The 19,949-nt window shown below is 37.0% G+C and overlaps 1 protein-coding gene and 1 long non-coding RNA gene across 3 annotated transcripts in view; both read right to left on the bottom strand.

Annotated features, from left to right (window-relative positions):
• The window catches only part of LOC139152502 (membrane-spanning 4-domains subfamily A member 4D-like), a 30,226-nt gene that overhangs the window by 4,907 nt on the left and 5,370 nt on the right, over window positions 1-19,949 (bottom strand). Inside the window, exons 1-3 of one of the 2 annotated variants that reach the window (XR_011556637.1) lie at window positions 10,087-10,222; window positions 3,622-3,933; window positions 2,117-2,173 (exon numbers count right to left, since the gene is read on the bottom strand). Coding sequence is in view for 1 of the 2 variants with exons in the window: in XM_070725662.1 (XP_070581763.1) it covers window positions 2,117-2,173 (57 nt within the window). In the remaining variant the exon portion in view is untranslated. Of the gene's footprint in view, window positions 1-2,116; window positions 2,174-3,621; window positions 3,934-10,086; window positions 10,223-19,949 lie in introns of those variants that run through there. The other variant, XM_070725662.1, reaches the window with a different exon arrangement.
• On the bottom strand, window positions 14,731-19,820 carry LOC139152503 (uncharacterized). The gene is made up of 4 exons (XR_011556638.1): window positions 18,624-19,820; window positions 18,108-18,230; window positions 17,234-17,354; window positions 14,731-15,610 (listed from the first exon to the last, which is right to left on the bottom strand). It is a non-coding gene; the product is annotated as an uncharacterized lncRNA (long non-coding RNA).

Genomic DNA, 19,949 nt, shown 5'->3' with positions numbered 1-19,949 from the left:
TATGCATAGTTTACTTTGCTACTTTAATCGGAGGCGCACTTGACACCTTTTGATCGTCTCAGCAAACGATCGGCTGTTCCAGTTATACGGTAACCACCCGACTAAGACTTATCAAGTGCAGCGCCACTGCCAGTCGCGACGCGTCGACGGCCACTTTCACCTAATTACATATTCATGACATCATCAGCAGATTTCATCAGTCGCTAGATGCTCACGCTTGTCTCCTCACGTCACAGAAAACAACAAACGAATCGACAACACGATCAAGTCAGCCAATGATAAAATCAACGAAATCAGCGACACTGCTGACAAGAAGGCTGCTAACACCTACTCACTAGCACATCGAATCGGCGAAAAGAAGCATAAACAAGGCTCATCGCCAAAACAAACGCGCCAAGCGTTAACAAAAACCCATACCAAGCGGCCCTTTTCAGGGCCACCAAATACTCCAAAAAGAGAACTACCAAAAAACACCATAAAATGACATAGAATACACAAACAAATAAAAAATCACCGTAACGTAACAGAAAAAATGGCCGTGGAAATAAAGCAGCTATTTCCAAAGAAGAGCCGACAACAACATGAAACTCAGCAAGAACCTATCATAGCTCAACCTATGAAACTCCGAAAAATAGCACTAGGCAAAAGCCTTAACATTCATTCGGACACCAACAAAACCAAACAGATTGAAACCACCTCAGGATTTCAACAAATATAGTCGTAAAATGTGACTACGCTACATCATGAGACACAAACAATCGCAACAACACCAAATCAAAGAAAAGTCAAATTGGACTCCACGAACAGCAAAAAATACAAAAACCTGAAAGCTATCTGAAGCTGCTAAACTCGCACTTCTAGAGATACCCTTTCAAACAAGGAAACAAAACATGTCGCGTGCCCAAAGAATCGCGATAAACCAGCTTGCAAACAGTAGACAAATTACCATAAAAACCTTTCGACAAGGGTCGGGTATTCGTCTTTGTCAACACAAAAGATTACATACACGAATGCGAAAGGCAATTACGCAACACTAAGTATTATACACAACTAGCCAGTGACGACACAGAACAAACAGTAAACAAAGTACACCAACTATTAAACAAAATGCACGAGAACAAACACATCGATCATGATACTTTTATCTTGATCCAGAAAACATAAAATCCGTACCCCACAGTGGTACTTATTGCCTAAAAATTCACAAACCTCGGCAAAATTCTAAAAGACACCCTAATCAAAACAAAATTTACTGAAGTAAAGAAACATAGAACAAACAAACTGAACCACCAAACGGACTCACAACGAGCCCCAAACATTAATATACTTGCCTCGCTACTCGAAGAGCAAGACCACTAAAATGCATTAAAATAATTTTTCACAAACACACACTAAGGAAAGAATCTACACTGCGACTGATGAGAAACCACACTCGGGTTTCGAAACGCAAGCGTCAAAGGGCCACTCTATCAACTTTGTAACACAATCGGTCCGGCTGCGTCTCGCCATAAGCTTTCCCCACACAAACAATACATTACCGTACACACTAATCCAAACTTCCCTACAAATATCCGAGGCGAAACAAACATTTTTATTAACACAAACAATCGGATAAGAATGTAGGAACACATTTTTGAAACGAATCAAACACAAACTCGACACAAAAACATTTTGGATAGTTAGGTGGGGAGCCTCTTTCACACTCTTTACCTTCCATGGTGTCTCAACCGATGCTATGCAGTTGTAATACTGATCACTTGTGTATAGCTGAGACTATACTACTGTTAAAAAGAAGTTTAACACCTCACCAGCACGAGGGGTCATAAAAAATTATCGGAAGAGCCCTTTAGACCAACCAGGTACAAGTTTCCCGAAAGGTGTCAAGTACATAGGACTAACCAAACATTTAAGGAAAAACAGCAGGAACAATGAAATTGGTTGATAAGCCATAATCCCAAATTGGTCAATTTTTGTGTGTGCGCGGGGCTGGAATGGACACTTTTAGTCCTTCAATTGAATGAAATTCACATTTTGATTGTTTTTCAGGAAGGACAATATAGTCAATAGCGGGATACTTCTTCGAACAAACACAACATCAAGAGATTTACATACATACCATCCTTTTGGTTTTACGCCGTGAAGCTACTATACCGAGGGATCCTGTTACAATAATCTTAAAGTTAATAGCCAAAACAGAAAAAAATCCACAAATTAATGGAGTGCTGTTCACGGTCAATCATGATGCTTAAGATAATAATAAATACAAAGGACTAAATAACTGCGTTCCTTGCCCCTGAATGCTTTGCTAACATAGCTTTTGTTCCGTTCTCTGAAATCTTAACAAGTGATATTTTTTTTATTCAATAAAATGCTATAAATTTGAGACATATATTTATGTGTAGCGGTAGTGTTTGATATTGACCTTGTAAACCCTTTTCACACTACATGGAAATGTCATGTTTTTGATCAATCAAATAAGTTATCCTGTCGGTTTTAAAGAGGTACTCCCACTTGGTAACATTTTTAAAACACATTTTTTAATGCCAACGGTCGATATTTGACATGGCAACTCCGCGCGGTTCGCGAGATATCGATAAAAACATGTCATTTCCCGAGCGTATTTTTCACATCCCGAAGTTTTACGATCGTTTCTGGTTATGACCCGAAATCCCCCGAAAGTGTGTTGTTGTGCTGATTGACGATATTCTAAGGAGTCCAAAAACGTTCGAATGACGCAATTAATTTACCTCCTACTGCAATGACTTTATATACATCATTAAATAACATCATTATCAATGCCTTTACCTCTGGTAATTCTATTTTAAAACTTCTCTTTTGTTTTTGTCGTTTTCATTATTCTCAATCAGTTGTATTAAATTTTTAAACAATACCACATAGATATCAGTTTTTACGTGTAAAATATTAGTTGCCTCTGATGACTACATTTTGTCGTCTGCCACACAGTTACGCGTGGTTCGATACATAGCGGCCGCCGCGTGAGGTATGCGCGCATACCACGCGGCGGCCACTATGCATACTATGTATCAACCACACCTATCTGTGCTAGTCACCTATGCGAATTCTGGTGGAATCAGCAAACTTTGTTTATCGGGTTTTTTTGCCGAGTCAGTAGGACTCGACTTTCTCCCATGGGACATGACCGCTCACCGACGAGATTGGTACTGCTGTGACCGCTCACCGACGAGATTGGTACTGCTGTGGCGTACAGCAGCGTCAGCGTAGACTCGTACTCCATAGCTTAGTTGACAATGGCCCAAGTGCCGAACGTTCTATGTTCGGAAGCTGAATTCAGGTGGGCCACCGGAATTCAAACTTTAACTTTTTTGAGGACATGTTTTTATCAATATCTCGCGATCCGCTTGCAGTCGCCATGTCAAATATCGACCGTTGGCATTAAAAAATGTGTTTTAAAAATGTTACCAAGTGGGAGTGCCTCTTTAAGACTCTGTAATTTTAGCTAAATTCTGTATTTAAATGTTATCGTATTTGATGTTCAGGAAAATTTTGCACTTTACAGCTAGATAATTTGCGATCTCAATGTTACAGAATATAGTTGTGTGTAAGGTCGTCTAGGATGGGATATGGAAATACTATACTCACAAATATTCCACACCATATCGGAACGCCAATAATTGATAAGTAGCCACCGGCGACAATGTTTACGATCCCAAGAAGAATCAATATTATGCCTAAAACTATCTGGCAAATTCCAAAGCCTAAGGACGTTTTGTGAGCGAAGTTTGGCACCAAAGAGCCTGCAGGTACAGGTACTTGCATGCAGACGGCTTGTTGTTCAGGGGCGTCCACTATCTGCGGCATTGGTAATTGACCTTGCTCTTGTGAGTTCATCTTCAACGCTGTATCAGCTTGACGTGGATGCGTACTTGAGAATCCACGATCTTGTAAAGGTGTCTGAGTGAAAATGTGATACCAACAAGACTGTGAGGGTTTCGTTACACTGCACGCACAAAAGTTACTTTTGCAGATAACGCGTTCTGACAACGACGAATTTCCAAATAAAAATTCAGTAGTTTTTACTGAGAAGTTTTCCTCTCTGTTTGTCCTGCATTTTTGAAAGAAAAGAACCTAACTGCTATTCACTACATACTTGATACAGATTTGTTGTTACCCCTCAATGATTGAGTGCATAATTTTGTGAACCATGTTGCGTAGTGGGTATGTTAATTCGTAAGTTAGTGTACAGAAAACTAAAATATGCGATAGATGATGCGACAAGCATCAAGTAAATTCATAAAACATGAGTTATCTCTTTGGTGATTATATGCGCAACCTTTGCACAAGAACAATGACCGCTGCACACGTTTGTTAAAGCAAGTATTGCGGAATTTCATAAACTCATTCTACATTTTTGCAAACACAGGGCTCTTTTATTCGACGCCCTCAAAATTGTTTCAAGTATAGAAAGAAAATGACTTTGAAATTTAAAAGGGATATTCGATTGGAATAGTGATAGCAACAAGACTATTATGTCCGTTTAGCAGTGTATTAATGTTTGTTATACAGGTTGGTTGCAATGCGCCCACTACTAAAAACGTTCGAAATTTCTGCATACTGTCTTTCGTTTAGTGATGAAACAAGTCGCAATAAGTGCCACTTATTTGCTCTTCAAATTAAGTACTTTTCTTTGAAGCAAACTATCACATATATCTTCTGGCCGGGATATTCCCATCAAAAATTACTCCTCCAATCATGTGCAAGCTGTAGTATTCATTAACATTACATGTAATGCTGTTGATTGTGACGAAGAAATTACTTGGCATCAACAGTGTTGCATCTAGTATCAGAGAGCTGGGGCATTTTGGCCCATGGATTTCAATTTCGAGGGCCTTTTTGAAAATGAGGGGGGAATTTTCTTCATTCACTAATATTCATAAGATTGATAAATATTAAATTTTCTTACCAAATTATTTATACGCTAGCAAAATGGCGGTCTCCGGGTAGTCATATAGGGTAAGACTAGAACAAAGGTGATATTTTAGTGAATTTTTAGTACATTTCTGGTCGCGGTGAGTCCCTAATAACCAAGCTGTCGATGAGTGTTGGCAATTTGTAATTTGGATGGAAATTTTTCGAAATATCGTCGAACAAACTTGCGCAAAGGGTGCTTGCGGCGGATTTGGACACTAGTCTATAGAATATCCCATAACTGTGGTGACGGGATTAAAATCGTAAAAGTCAAAACCAGCCTGTAAAAGGCAGGAATCCCGTCTGAAAACACCACAGCTATGGACCCACAGCTAGCATGACTGAAGAGTGGACTGCGTATTGCATGCACTACATCTAATCTGCCGTGAGGACGGATTGAGTTCATTGCCGGACGACCACACTGCATCAATGGACCGTAGTTTACAAAGAAAAGTGTAATTCCACACAAATTTCTTCGTATCATTGATAGGCTTGATTTTCTCCGGATAATTTTAATTTTCTTTGTAAATGGACAGATTTCTGAAAGACGTTACTTACACTATAGGAAAAAAATGCGAGACTGGAGCGAGAAAATGACGCTTTCTCGCCATTGGTGAGAATCTCTTGTCATTCTCACTGCTACCAGTGAGAATTTTGAATTCTCACTGGTGAGCAGTGAGAACTGCACTCCTTGGTGAGATAACAGATTCTCACCGGTGAGAATGGAAATTCTCACCAAGCACTGTGCGAATGGTAATTTTGATGGTGAGAATCAACCAGACTCGTTGTTCATTGGTGAGAATTAACCAAAATCATTGTTCAATGGTGAGAATTAACCAGATTGATTCACACCAGTGAACAACAATTCTGGTTGATTCTCACCAATGAATTGTGAGTCTGGTTGATCCTCAACGTAAAAATTACCGTTCTCACAGTGCTTGGTGAGAATTTCCATTCTCACCGGTGAGAATCTATTTTCTCACCAAGGAGTGCAGTTCTCACTACTCACAGGAGAGAATTTTTGAATTCTCACCAGTGATTCTCACCAATGGCGAGAAAGCGTCACTTTCTCGCTCCAGTCTCGCAATTTTTTCCTATAGTGTTAGCTTTTCCATGACAGTGAATTGATTTTTGCGGAAACTCGATCGGCCCAGCCAAGCCAAAAGTACACATAGTGCAGCAGATTAAGTCCAAATTTCATGAGAATTGTTCACTTTGTGATACAAGCATCAAATTTGGTATGATTTATGTTTTAAGTCTATTCTTACAGAAAATCCCATCAGCCATCAAAAAGAAATTTACATGGAGGCCATTTTATGATCTTGTTGCTAGGCGACATGTTAATCACAGCAATCTGCTTAAGAAATGCATGTAGACCAATTTAAATTCCAAACATGTGTTATGATATTATTATTTTTCATAGAAACACAATTCTGAACCAGTTTTGATCATGTAACTCCATAGCAACAGTTGTTATGCAACATATTTTCTCTAAGCAACCGGCGCATACCATGTATTTTAAAAGTAAATTTGATATTAATACCACCCTTAAGGCAATTTACAACTAGAGTGTCATAGCAACGGTTGCCAGGAAACATGTTAATACATCTTTTAATAGAGTGATGTCAAAGCACAACCAGGGCACACTGGTGACATCATTACTGTGAGACTAAGCATGGGGTTCAGTGTCAGCTAAATAATCTACCTTGTATAGCTTAGTGTTCCAAATGCTGTATAATTAGCCGTACATAAAAACTAACTAACCATTAACTTATTTAGTTAGACCTATTTAGTTATAGTATTGTAATTACATAGCCGCACCTGTCTGAATAGACAGGATTTGCCAGCGCGGGATTGCCGAGCCAAGGGTAAAGGGGCTTTTATTACCCGGATGGTGTATAGATCACACGGGACGTGAATGACACTGGACGAACGATCGGGCTAGGTGTAGCGTATCTCCTATTTGAACCTAGTTGTATCCCATACAGGAATGTGCTTTTCTATTTCTTATACATATGGTTAGGTAGTAAAAGGATAACCCCTTGGCCTAAACCATTGAACACAATGTCATCTTCTAATCCACTTCGTTCTGAATCTCTTATTATGTTGTCTCTATCAGACCGATCAAATGAAGTTGAAATCTCAAAAAAAAGCATTATCCCTTCAACCCTGAGACAGATGGTTTACCACAGATTTACCACAGTGTCTTTTTAATTAAATTAATCAGGTAGTACAGGGAAAGCAACTCCACACATCGTTCATATTTGGGTTGTTTGCGTTTTGTGTATGATATTGTATATATTATAAGTGTATATCGTGTTTGGCTGCTTTATGTAAAATGTTGATTAGCAATGGCGATGGCGAGACGTACCCGTAATCTACGTGTCTTGATGTTAATTCGCACTGGAGCGGAGAGACTAATGTGACACTGCGATCCTTTGGCGCCACGTTTCGGAAACAGTTTTCTTCATCAGTCGCTTAAATTCTTTTTTGATTGATTGGACGTGTTGAATGGTTGATTTTTTTTATGTCTTAGTATGTTGTTCCACTTACGTTTGTTGTTCAAGTAGGGAAGGTAGAGTGCCTACGGTTTGGTCTTGTTGTGTTTGTGTAGGCTCATGTGAATCTGAATTCGAGCCATAGTAGCTTTTGTAAAGTCTGTCCTTTATAGGTGTATCGCCTAAATTCCCGTTCCTTTTGTATGCGATTATTGGTTGTTTTTGGAACAATATTTTTAGTGTTTCATACAGTATTGTTGGTGGTGTTATTTTTTCCTTCTCGTTCAAGTTGTCTTTTTCTGCTTTTATGATCTGTTTCACTGATAATGCGTTGTATTTCATTTTTGATATTATAGGTCTTGTAATTTTTCAGTAAATTATGTGACTTTCAGTGTAAAATCGGCTTCGTTATTGCATGTTCTAATGTATGGTAATGTTTTGTATTTGGCCAGGCCTCTGAATGTTGCTGCGGAATGTCATGAGTTACTCTGTATGAACTGGAATGTATCTGTTGGTTTTGTACGTGTCTTGATGTCGAGAATGTCCTCTTTGTTGTAACGACGACCTAAGCTTTGTAGATAATTAGGTCTAAATATGTGATTTCTTTGGAGGAGCTTTCTAACGAAAGTTGGAAAGTAGGATGCATTTTGTTGATGTTTGATATGAATTCATTGAGCTCGTGTTGCGTTCCGATGAAAATCAGAAATACATCGTCTCTGAATCTTAACGCCAGACTTCACAAAAGCTACAATAGCTCGAACTCAGATTCACATGAGCCTACACAAACACGACAAGACCAAACCGCAGACATTCTACCTTCCCCACATGAACAGCAAACGTAAGTGGAACAACATAGTAAGACATAAAAACAATCAACCATTCAACACGTCCCATCAATCAAAAATGAATTTTAAGCTACTGATGAAGAAAACTCAAAGGATCGCAGTGTCACATTAGTCTCTCCGCTACAGTGCGAGTTAACATCAAGACAGGTAGATTAGGGGTACGTCTCAGCATTGCTGCTAATCAATAGTTTACCTACAACAGCCAAACATGATATACACTTATACTATACACAATATCATACACAAAACGCAAACGAACGATGTGTGGAGTTGCTTTCCCTTTACTACCTGAACTGAAGTGTCCAAAGGCATGTTATTCTTTCATGCCTTTACGGGTTGTGGTGTTGTGTCAGCCTTTTGCGTTAAAGAGAAAAAGACAGCATGGCAAACATGGAAAACGTATCCAGAAGTGTCCTCCGTCTTTCAAGACCGTAGTAGGTATCTCCTAGTTACAGATGACGATATATTGTATATGTATTCTGGAGATGTTTGTCATTTCCATGTATGATAAGAACAGCACTACTGTTTCTCTCAGCACTGTACGACAGGTGATTTTCAACAAAAGTTCTCCTTTTTGTTGCCATAGCTTGCTACACATGACTTTTGTCAGTCAACCACAAATTTAATATCAAATAAGTAGGCCGTCAAATTCGACGAAAGTCGCGTCGGATATATGAGACTGTGTTTGGGCGAAGCCTTGGTCTATATATGATACTGCAATTGATTTTCAAAAGTACTTTGTATCTGAGTCATAACATTTAAAACTGTATTTACAAATGATCATAACCATTCAAAACTTATTAGTCAAACGAATGGTTAAATGATTAAAATATGCCATGAACCCATCGATAGGCTTAATTATACCCAAATTACCTCCGTAAAATTCATCAATATCTTCGTGCATTGTAAAATATGACCCTACGTGCAAAAAATCATAAAATATGCAAACAAAACCTTAAATTCAGCACGTCATTGACACAACAATTCTATATTGTAATTTTGTAATTGGCAAACGTAAAACCCCTTCTTGACTTTATGACCAGACGTTCATATATCATTCAATCTTCTGTTTGACATTTACAGCTATCGCGAAAAATGTCATCGACTCACATAAAGCATTTTTTGTTGGTTTTATGATAGGTCGCTTACATATCATTCTTTGTTTGATATGTAGAATTTTGACGAACGCTAAAACTAATGATCAACACACCCAATACCCCTTCTCGGTTCAATGACCCGATCAACACATCACTCTTCTAAGGTCACACTATTTTTTGCGTTTTCTTTGTCCATTGCCTTAAGAATTATTCAAGTCATTTTTTTTTATATTTGCGACATGTTTACTATGAAAATTTTAGACTTCAAATTGATACGTCAGGTTCCTTTGCAGGGGCGTTCAGAGGCTAGACCACAAAAATGGCCATAACATGGACTCAATGTGCGAATTGTGACGTCATTACATAGGAAAAAGCAATTGTATGGGATGTGATAAAAGAATGTGAGTCATTAATATGAAGGGATCATCTTTCTGAATTACTGGCAGGTTATAAGAACAAATACATCTTTTGTACAGGTGCACATTGATACTATGGCGAATATTTCAATCAAAAGTGTCGTCTAACGGGGGTCAACAACACGGAAGAGAACGAAACACAATGGCGAACCGTGCGACAGTTACTCATGTGTAAGTGATTTTGAGCACGTATTCTCCTTGGACAGAATATGTTTGCCATCTTGGATGAACGGTGCATAGTAGGCTTGCGAATTGCTATGATATGAACAACATATCAACATACCTATTCGGGTCCGTCTTCAGAATAGTCTGATTTTAAGGTTTCATATCAATGCGAAGGGAAATTCTATCAGCAGTAAGCACAACAGTGACACAAGTAAATTTCATTCTGTTAATAAGTGACTAAGGAAGGACTCCTTAACTCACTTTGTATTTCACGCACTACTCATGACGCTAAAGTTATTTCCGTATTCGTTTTCGTATTCGTATTCGTATTCGTATCCGAGTCACTGACTGAAATCGGTATTTTTAGCCCAGGTTTCAGCCATGAAATATGCAATATGCGATATTTACAGAAGTTTAAATATTGTGATAACATAGTTCGTAAAGTTATCTGCCAGATTTTCTTAAATTTACATGAATTTGCTGCATTTGTTAACTTTAAAGTATTTTGATTTCCTCATTTTATTTGAAAAAATTACAAAAAAAACTGGTTGGGACCTGGTAAAGTGTTATGCAAAGGAGCTGCCCCGGACTTTACATATTTTGTGGGGAGAGCAGAATGGTGTGAGGCACTGCAAAACGAGTGATAGAGGAAAGCCAAGATGAACGGGGGCTTGTCGTCCAGGACAACCATCCAAATGAAAAGTAAATGTGAGAAATATTTGAATAATAGTTGTTTTTGTGCTTGTTTGTGTTGTGTTGGTTGGGGGTTAGGGTTATCTTGGTTCAAAAATAGTGGTTTAAAATGAAATGAAAATAACCTATCCCTTTGTACCTCATATCCCTCGGCACCTCCCCATAAAATCATGATACAGTCCCAGAGTACACTTGACTCGAAGTTTGAGTAACTTTCAAAGTTTCGGTTGTGTTTTTGCTTTTTTGGTGATATCTTTGACAAGAGAAAGCACTTGGCTTAGTAAGAGTATCATGATATTAGTACAGGTGTAACCTGAAAAATTTAAGTACTAGTATTAAATCTAAGGAAGTATGTCTCTTCATAGAAGGGGGATGTCACAAGTGTTCGTTTTTGACCAAAAACATGTAAAATACACAATATTTTCTACAAAAAAATGATTGATCAAACCACAGAGGCCTCAGACTTAATAAAAAGTGACTTAACAAACAAAAACGTACTGATATGAAAAATAAGAAATAAATACATGATCAAAAATAATATAAGTAAAGAACCATAACTTAAAATACACAAATAAACTAACATGCCGACTGATGGGAAAAAGTCATAAAAATGTCTTGGAGAGTAATTATTTGATTTTAAATAAACGTGTATAAAGTACCTTCCCATGGAATGGTCCACTTCTCTTAATTCCAAAGTAAAGGAGAAAATTGACAGGGAGCAGTTAATAGCTTTCAATCTGGTGGGTTCCCAGGGATGTCCTTATGCAAATGAATGCAACTAATTATCAGTGAAAACTTCTTATTAATCAAGATTCTTTAATATTCTATTAATATCTAAAATTATCTGTCATACAAATCACTTAACCAAAGAGCTATTCTGTGTTTCTCACGGCTTTTATTTAGTTTTTTTCACAAAGTCATATTTTTTAGAATATTACTCACATGTAATTTCAAACGGTCCAAGGTCATGTGGCTTTAATCGGCTTTCATTTTCTTGGTGTAAAATCACAGTGGGGCTATATTGGTTTGAACATTATTTGTTCAATGAATTAATATTGAATAGTGACACAAAACCAATGGGGCAAGAGTGAATGGGCAAACAATAACTTGGCATTATAAATGTAACTAAGTGCCTGCTCAGTAACAATGATGTTAAAGAACTACATGATAAAACATACAGAATCTTCTGCTTTACTGACTGTTGATAAACGTAGCATTCAAAATTCCCCAACTGGTCTTACATTGGAAGACGCAAGTAATAATTTTATAATAGCATACAAATGCTAATCGAAAGTTTTGAATCTACTCTGAAGTACATGTTACCTAAACTGATCTACAGTCAAAACGGGATGACGAGGCAACATACTGTTTCACACATTTCTCAAAATACCTTTTTGAAGGCAGTTGCTAAAAATGATGCTCGTAAAGAAAATAAACCAGTTGAGTCTGCACCCCTTACTGAGGTCTAATAAACTTTTTGTACATTTTGAATGACTCATTCTCATAGTTCGCACAGGTTACTAGAATATGACCTTGTTTTACAACCCAATATTGAACTAAAAGTATACACAACTAGGGAGGAATTGAAATGAAATACACCCATATCTTTAAATTTCCAAACAACCCCTTAACCAATCACATTTTTGATAATGAGTGCTGTCAAATTCAACATGACTGGCGTCACTCCAGTTGCCAACGGTATTTTAGTAACTTGTTAGGGAAATGTGTCAGATTTTTTATTAGAATATTACATTTCATAACATCCTACACTTTCAGATGTAGTGCACAGGTTCTTAGGGCTGACTTGACGAAATTTACACAATACCTGTATTTTCTTCTAAGTCACATATCGTTACAACATATCCATGTCAGGTATTTCCGCGTTTGATTGTCAGTGCTGAGGACGAGTTCAAGAAAAAATCTCGTTGCGTTATATTATGCAACACTATGATTATTTTAGTGAATTATGACGAGCTACACTGGAGCAGATACAAGAGACCATTGGATTTAATGTGGTTCTGTTATTTAGAAATACCCAATAATAACCAAACGTGCTTGTCCCGTACCATAAATGCTACATGTTGCAGTTGCGTATTCCTTTTCAATTAAAAAATTAAGCTCTGACAGACATCCTCAAGCTAAATTTGATATCACAAGGAGGGGAAATGACCAGTGAAATTGTAAGAATTAAAGTTTAAGTTATTGAATCTCTTTTGGTATAATGAATATGAATGATGGATACTGTTAATATATGATGAAATTAAATCAATCCTAAAATAATACTTTCGGTAGGATTGACCATAATAAATTGATGTATGCTAAAGCAAAGCATTATGAAATCTAAATTGTAATTATATATAGCATACGAGAAGGAGGAAACCGTTCTACAGCTAACTAGAAAACAAACAAACAAACAAACAAACAAACAAACAAAATAAATTCATCTGATGCCAAGTTAATAAATCTTCTTGACTCATAAAAACCCTTTCCTCATAAATGTACCTTCAGTGTTTGTCTCATAGAGAACAAAATCACTCTGATACTGTGTATGTTCATCATGGAAGCAATAACACTGAAGTACAGAAAAGTTCTCTTCTTCCACTGTGAATTAGCAAAACAGACATGTTTCGAACAAATTCCTTGTCCTTCATCAGTGTCACAACTTGATCTGACAGAAAGATCCAAATGCAGGCATTTAAACAGCTGGAGGTGTGAACAAACTTGAGGTGTGAAAACGTTTCATTGTCACAGAAAATGTGTTAAGTGTGGACATTCAACTGTCCACTGACTTTCAGGATGTCATCATAGATGGGTGGGATCTCATATTTTCCAACATTGGCGTTGAGTACCTATTACACAGGGGAGACCAGCAGACCTCTTAGGCAACGCTTTGAAGAACACAAGAAAAAAGATCAATCAGCTATCCGACAGCATATTTCAGAAAGTAAACACAAACCTCCAGAATCGTCTTCTTTGTCAGTCAAAGTCATCGATAAAGAACAACACGTGGACAGAAGAAGATTATTAGAGGCCATGTATATTAAATGTAAACAATCCACCACTCAACGCTAATGTTCGAAAATATGAGATAAGATAGGTAGATTTCATTGTATTAAATTTGCTTCATTTGCTTACATATAAGTATCAGGTTGGGTCAAACCACTTGAAATTGACAAATAATATTTGTTTTCGCGTCGGCACATAGAGACCAACTCGGAACGCTTGTTTAAAAGGTTGGATTATCTGCATTGATTATGAATACCTTCTCTGTAAGACAAAGGTTGCATTTCTTATACACATTTGAATAACTACTTACTTTCGATAGGATTGACCATGATATATTAAATGATTTGTCCTTAGATTTCAAGTGACCGACATACTTTGATAATTCTGTGCTGTTGGCGTATGCCTTGCTCCGGAAAGCTTGGACATGATTTGCATAGCGTGTTTTAAATGTATTATTAGTTAGACCGATGTAATGTTTCGCCTCATTTGCATCGCTTGTAACAGTAGCTTTATGGATAATAGATTTAGACAGGCAAGCTCCCGGGAGTGGGCAATTGGTCTTGATATGGCATTTACATTCGTAAGTGAGTTTTTCATCATTACGCTGGGTAACCCGTTCGTTGTGTGATTTCATAATACTGCAAATGTTCTGCATGCAGCTGTAGCTTAATTTGACTGTATTTCTGTTAAGACCTTTGCGTAATTTACAATCGTTCCTGAAATTTTTCTCAAGGAGACGGAAGAACTCCTTTCCAACGTTGGTTTTCAGTCTTACGGTAGGGTGGGTTGAATCATAAAATTCTACGCTGTCTGTTTTTTTGCCGGCTTGTCAACACGTGTGTATTTTAACTGGTCATTGTATCCACTGGCCTTACTGTAAATATCACTGCACACCTTGTTGAACAGACTCTCATTGCCGACTGAATCGGCGATGTGTTTAGATATATATATATATATATTTTTTTATATATATATATATATATATATATATATATATATATATATATATATATATATATATATATATATATAACAACACAAATTACTTCAAGTACAACGTAATAATATCTGTAAGGTTTCATTCATCCTGCAATTATCAGACAGAAGAAGTGAAAGGATTTTTAGCTCAACACTTATATATGCATGATTGGGACGTACCATTGTTTTTGTAGGTCGTGCTAAAATTTGATAAATAATTTTTGTTTTGGTGGCGACATTTTTAACTTAGAGCGTATGTTTAACAGCGTAGATTTGTCAGCATTGATAACGTGCAGCTTTTTTGATATAAAAAGATTACATCGCTTGCTTATGTTAGAGTAGCTCGATGCTTTGTCAGTAATTGACCACGAAATGTCAAAGACTTGATCCTTGCTTTTTAAGTTCCATACATACTTTGACAACTCTGTATTGTTTTTGTAAAACTCGTCAAGGAACGATGCATGTGGTAAGTGAAGCGTGTCTTAAAGGTGTTATCAGTAAGGCCGATGTAAATCTTCTCCGTATTGTCCTGCGTTGACACTTTGGCCTAGTAAAACACGCCTTTGACTTGGCAGTTACCCTTCAAGGGGCATGCAGACTTGACCAGGCAATTACAATCAGGATCAAGTCTGCATGAACCTTGAATGGTGACTGACAAAGTATCGAGCATCCAAACTGTTGGAAATAGGAAATGTGTGCGAAAAAAAGACAGAAAGACAATATATTCTACTGCAACACTCTTGTACCGCACGTAACACAAGTTCTCAACGGCTAATCAAACAGCATCGACTTCTTTAGTTTGCACGTATTCTGTTGGCGGGTTAATTAGCGACTCGGTTTTTAGTCCAGACTTGGACGTTGCTCTGTATACATTATTTGCTCCGGAGAGATGTTCAGCTGGCCCTGTGGGTATTGTCCCTGTGGGTTGTAAGATTGACATTGCTCCGGTGGGGGTCCTTGGTAACCTGTAAAGGCACAAAGGAAGGGATGAACAATCGAGCAAACAAACAAATAAACACATACAAGATATACATATAAACACATAAGCAAACTCACACACCCACATATATATATATATATATATATATATATATATATATATATATATATATATATATATATATATATATATATATATATAGCAAACTCACACACCCACATATATATATATATATATATATATATATATATATATATATATATATATATATATATATATATATATATATTAACACACATAAGCACAAAGTACGTCAAGTACAAAGTAATACGTAAGGTTATTCACAAAATACCGTAATCCATGTCCAAGTACATTGTGAAGCGGTGGTATTGTCTGCGACACGTAGCGTCAAGGACAATACCGAAGCATACGATGTATGAAGACATAAATTCCTGTACTTTGTAATTTACTTGAAAAATTAATCAACCTATTTAGTCTTTTAGTCAATTATATCAGACAAAGTTGAATTTAGACTGTTTCGAGGATGGCGAGCAAGCGGGAAATATTTTCAGCGAGTCAGCTCAAGTTCACAAAACGAAACTACAATTTCACTTATATCACAGGTTTTAGACTGACCATTATTTACTTTGATAAGTACTAGATGTTTAGATGCATTTTTGGTGAAAATGTATAATCTTCTCTTGTCTTTCCCTGTGTTGAAGTAGAGGTGCTTTGACGTCAAAGGTCAAGTAGCGTCCAATAACACCTACTCCGTGTCAAAGCTATTGGACTCTCTGTCCATCCTATGATACTTCAATTTCCTATAGTACGAAAGTCCATACGTTACAGACACAAGGGAGAACAATATTTGGCAAAAATTTGAGACCAAATCATAATTTTTATTCATCAGCATACATTTATCAGCACTGGTTCTTATAACTTCTCTAACAGGTAAAGATTGTGTCATTTGCTTATATGCGGGCCCCCTGGCAATACCCGACCATGATGCATCCAAGTTGACACAAAAGCGCTCTGAAGTTGTCTCAAAATGTCAAAATCAAAAACAAATGTTACTCATCAAACTTCAACACCATCCGAAACTGTACAATAATGTTAAGCTCTATATGTCATAACCATATAAATGAGTGGAAAGAGTAAAATAAAAAGATGGATCTGTCTTAATATTGCATAATGCGTGAAACTTCAGTAACAGATATCATTACGATCACAACGAAACAAGTCATTAATAATGCCTTGTACAAAATCTATGAAAAAGTTCAAATCATTGGTGAAATAGAACAAATTGGTTGCTTTTTTAACATCATTGTGAAATCGATAAAAAGGTGACCGACTTAAAAACGTTCGAATTTGATGGCAGTTGGTTTGATATCACACATGTTATTTTAAGACCGTACACTATGTGATCGATTGTGCAATGTGCAAGAAGAATATCTGTCTAGAATGAACGCATCACTTTTAATGCGATTAGACAAGATGCAGGAATATATGTTTTAATATTTGTTTAAGTTTTCACAGAGTTAAATGACAATGCACACAGATATATTGTAGGTTCTCCATGTTTGATACGGATAATATGAGTGTCATGCAATACAGCCATTTGTCATGAAATATTCATTTCCATCTTCACCTGCAATTTGGCCTGTTAAAGGTACACCTTGTGGCATCATAAACACTGATCTTGGCGCTTCAACAGGGATGGTCATTGGTTGCATTAGGGCATTTGGTTGTCCTTGAACACGACAGTAAACCTAATTGGCATGTATGTGTGTGAGAGAGAGAGAAAGAGAGAAAGAGAGAGAGCTTAAGCTTTATTTTAGTCGTTAAAGTACGGATGATTACATTGTTAGCCTGAAAGTGTTCATTAACATGCCATCCCCCCCCCCCCCAGTTATATTTCAGTATTTCACATATTCTAGTTTGGCATGGAAACAACCATAGAGATAACATGCCTTAAAAATGTGTCATGAACTATGTTGAGAGCAGTTTAAACCCACATTCAATATTGCGAAACGTTCACAAAATGTCAGCGATCAATACAGACAACAAATCCATGATACAATAAAATTCAATATGTCTTAGAAACAGCGGAATGCCACATGAGGTAGAATAAGTCTCGGGGAAAATATTTGGATTCTCACATTTTTACAATATTATTTTGGTCTACCCATAGTTTTGGCTCACTATAAAACGTACGGAACAAGTAACATTTTTACCGCCTTTGTTTTGAGGAAATTGGAAATTTCGTTTTTCCTCCTAAAGAAATAACACAGTTATGACGGCTTTTTTCCAATTCAAATATCCGTAAATGTTGCGTAATTTGTTTCTCTACTACTAAAATTTGCAATTTGCATGGTAGCCCCTATTTGCATGCTTCATTTTAGAAAGAAATCCTTAAAAGTTTGAATGAGCAAAGTTTGAGCAAAATGTTATCTCTTAGATTTTTAGGCCTAAACTACCATACGACAACACTTCATCATCTAAAACACTACATGTATGCTTACCGGTATCATTTGCTGTTGTCCGCAACAGACAGCCCGGCAGCAAACCACAGAATGGATTATGGCGATGACACACTCGACAAGTGCTACTAAAGTCGTAATAGCATCAACAACGCATGCTGCAACCTTTACAAGAATTATTATTATAAGGAATGGCATAGCCTTCAGTATGAAACTTATTAGAGACTGTCGATGTAAACTTATTTTGACACATGTATTCTATTTGTTCTTTGTTTGAAATAGTTAAAACGAACTCGTGTTCAGCGATTTAATTAAAATTCGAATACATGACAATCAAACATGTTACACACACACACACAACAACACACACACACACACACACACACAATGTGTATAAAAGTTGGCAATAAAAAATTGATAAAGAAAGCTTCTACGTGACTATTCAATAATATGCAGCACTCTTTAAACTTTGAACTTCTGTATGTGATTGCTTTACTTTTGTGGCGTTTGAACTAAGACAGAATGTATAAATGAGCATATTGAACATTATATACATACTTCCCCATCTAGACCTGCGAAAACCGCCGTGGTCAGAGACATAGTTAAAACAAGGCCACCACTAAGGCTTGCTGCTATAATACAACACGTGAGTGCAGCGATGATCTGGTCAGTAGAGAGAATAAAAGCTCTCGTCAATCATGAAGACTGGTTAAACTTTCTTTCCAATTTAACGCCATATAAGAAAATATGGTTTATAAATGCACCCCAACAAGTCATACATTTGTTACACTTTAGCCTGAAGTATAGGGTCTCTACAAAAACAACTTATGCGTTGGTTAAATGACGACCAACGACTGGATGAATTATTCTCATTCAAAGTAGTTTAAATCCCATTTTACAATAAAACACTTTCGAATTATCACAAAAACACACAAGTTAATAAAACAATGATGGCGATGACTGCTTATACATTAGAATGATGCTGGTTGATGATACTTTGTTGCTTGTCCTTAGCGTCGCGTCCACCAGACTGTTTTGCTAAATTTATTTGTGAGTCGGATGTACCACTATGTTTGATTTAATGTAATATGCGCCTCGAAAGTGAAAGACCTAAAACTTTTGGCCCAAAATTTCCTCCAGGAATCTTTCAACTATTCTCTTTCAAAATCAAGATTAAAATCGGGGTTCACCGTGCAAATTTTCGTACTACGGAGACAAATTACTCAAGATTTACCGATATCTGAAATTCAAAATGGCCGCCATCCCTGTGTTAACACTATGGAGAGAAACAAAATTTTCGTTTTTCGAAAAATTAAGACGGCAAAAAGTTTTGTTACACCAAGAGCTTTAAAATGAACCCCCACAAGTGGTAGATCACAAACAAATTGTCAAACTTTGAGGGACCAAATATTTGTCCCTGAGGCGCGTTCTACCTTAATTACATATCATGCATATCAATTAGGACAATTGACATTATTTGTACCTGGTCAACAGTATGCAAATACTACACCTGGCTTCAGAGGCTCAAACGGTTCAGCCTAGCCAGGTGCCTCTAGGCGTCCTGCAGAAGTACAACATTTCGCGCACGTTCACATTTCACGTCGATACAATGCATAATGTGACAAAACACCACCGGAGGAAAGTTTTAAAGAATGTTGTGTGGGCATGGCATAGACACTTTAAGTCCTTCAATTGAAGTAATTCACATGTTGATTGTTATTCAGAAAGGACAATATAGTCAAAAACGGGATACTTCTTCGAACAAACCTAATATCACAGAGATTCGCATACATACTATCCCTTTGGTTTTACGCCGTGAAGCTACTATGCCAATGGATCCTGTAACAACAATCTGAAAGTTAATAGTCCAAACAGACAAAATTA

The sequence above is a fragment of the Ptychodera flava genome, chromosome 16, assembly GCF_041260155.1.
Source record: "Ptychodera flava strain L36383 chromosome 16, AS_Pfla_20210202, whole genome shotgun sequence".
NCBI classification, from domain to species: domain Eukaryota; kingdom Metazoa; phylum Hemichordata; class Enteropneusta; family Ptychoderidae; genus Ptychodera; species Ptychodera flava.
Note: the sequence above shows the minus strand (reverse complement) of the source record. Positions and strands in the feature narration are given on the sequence as shown.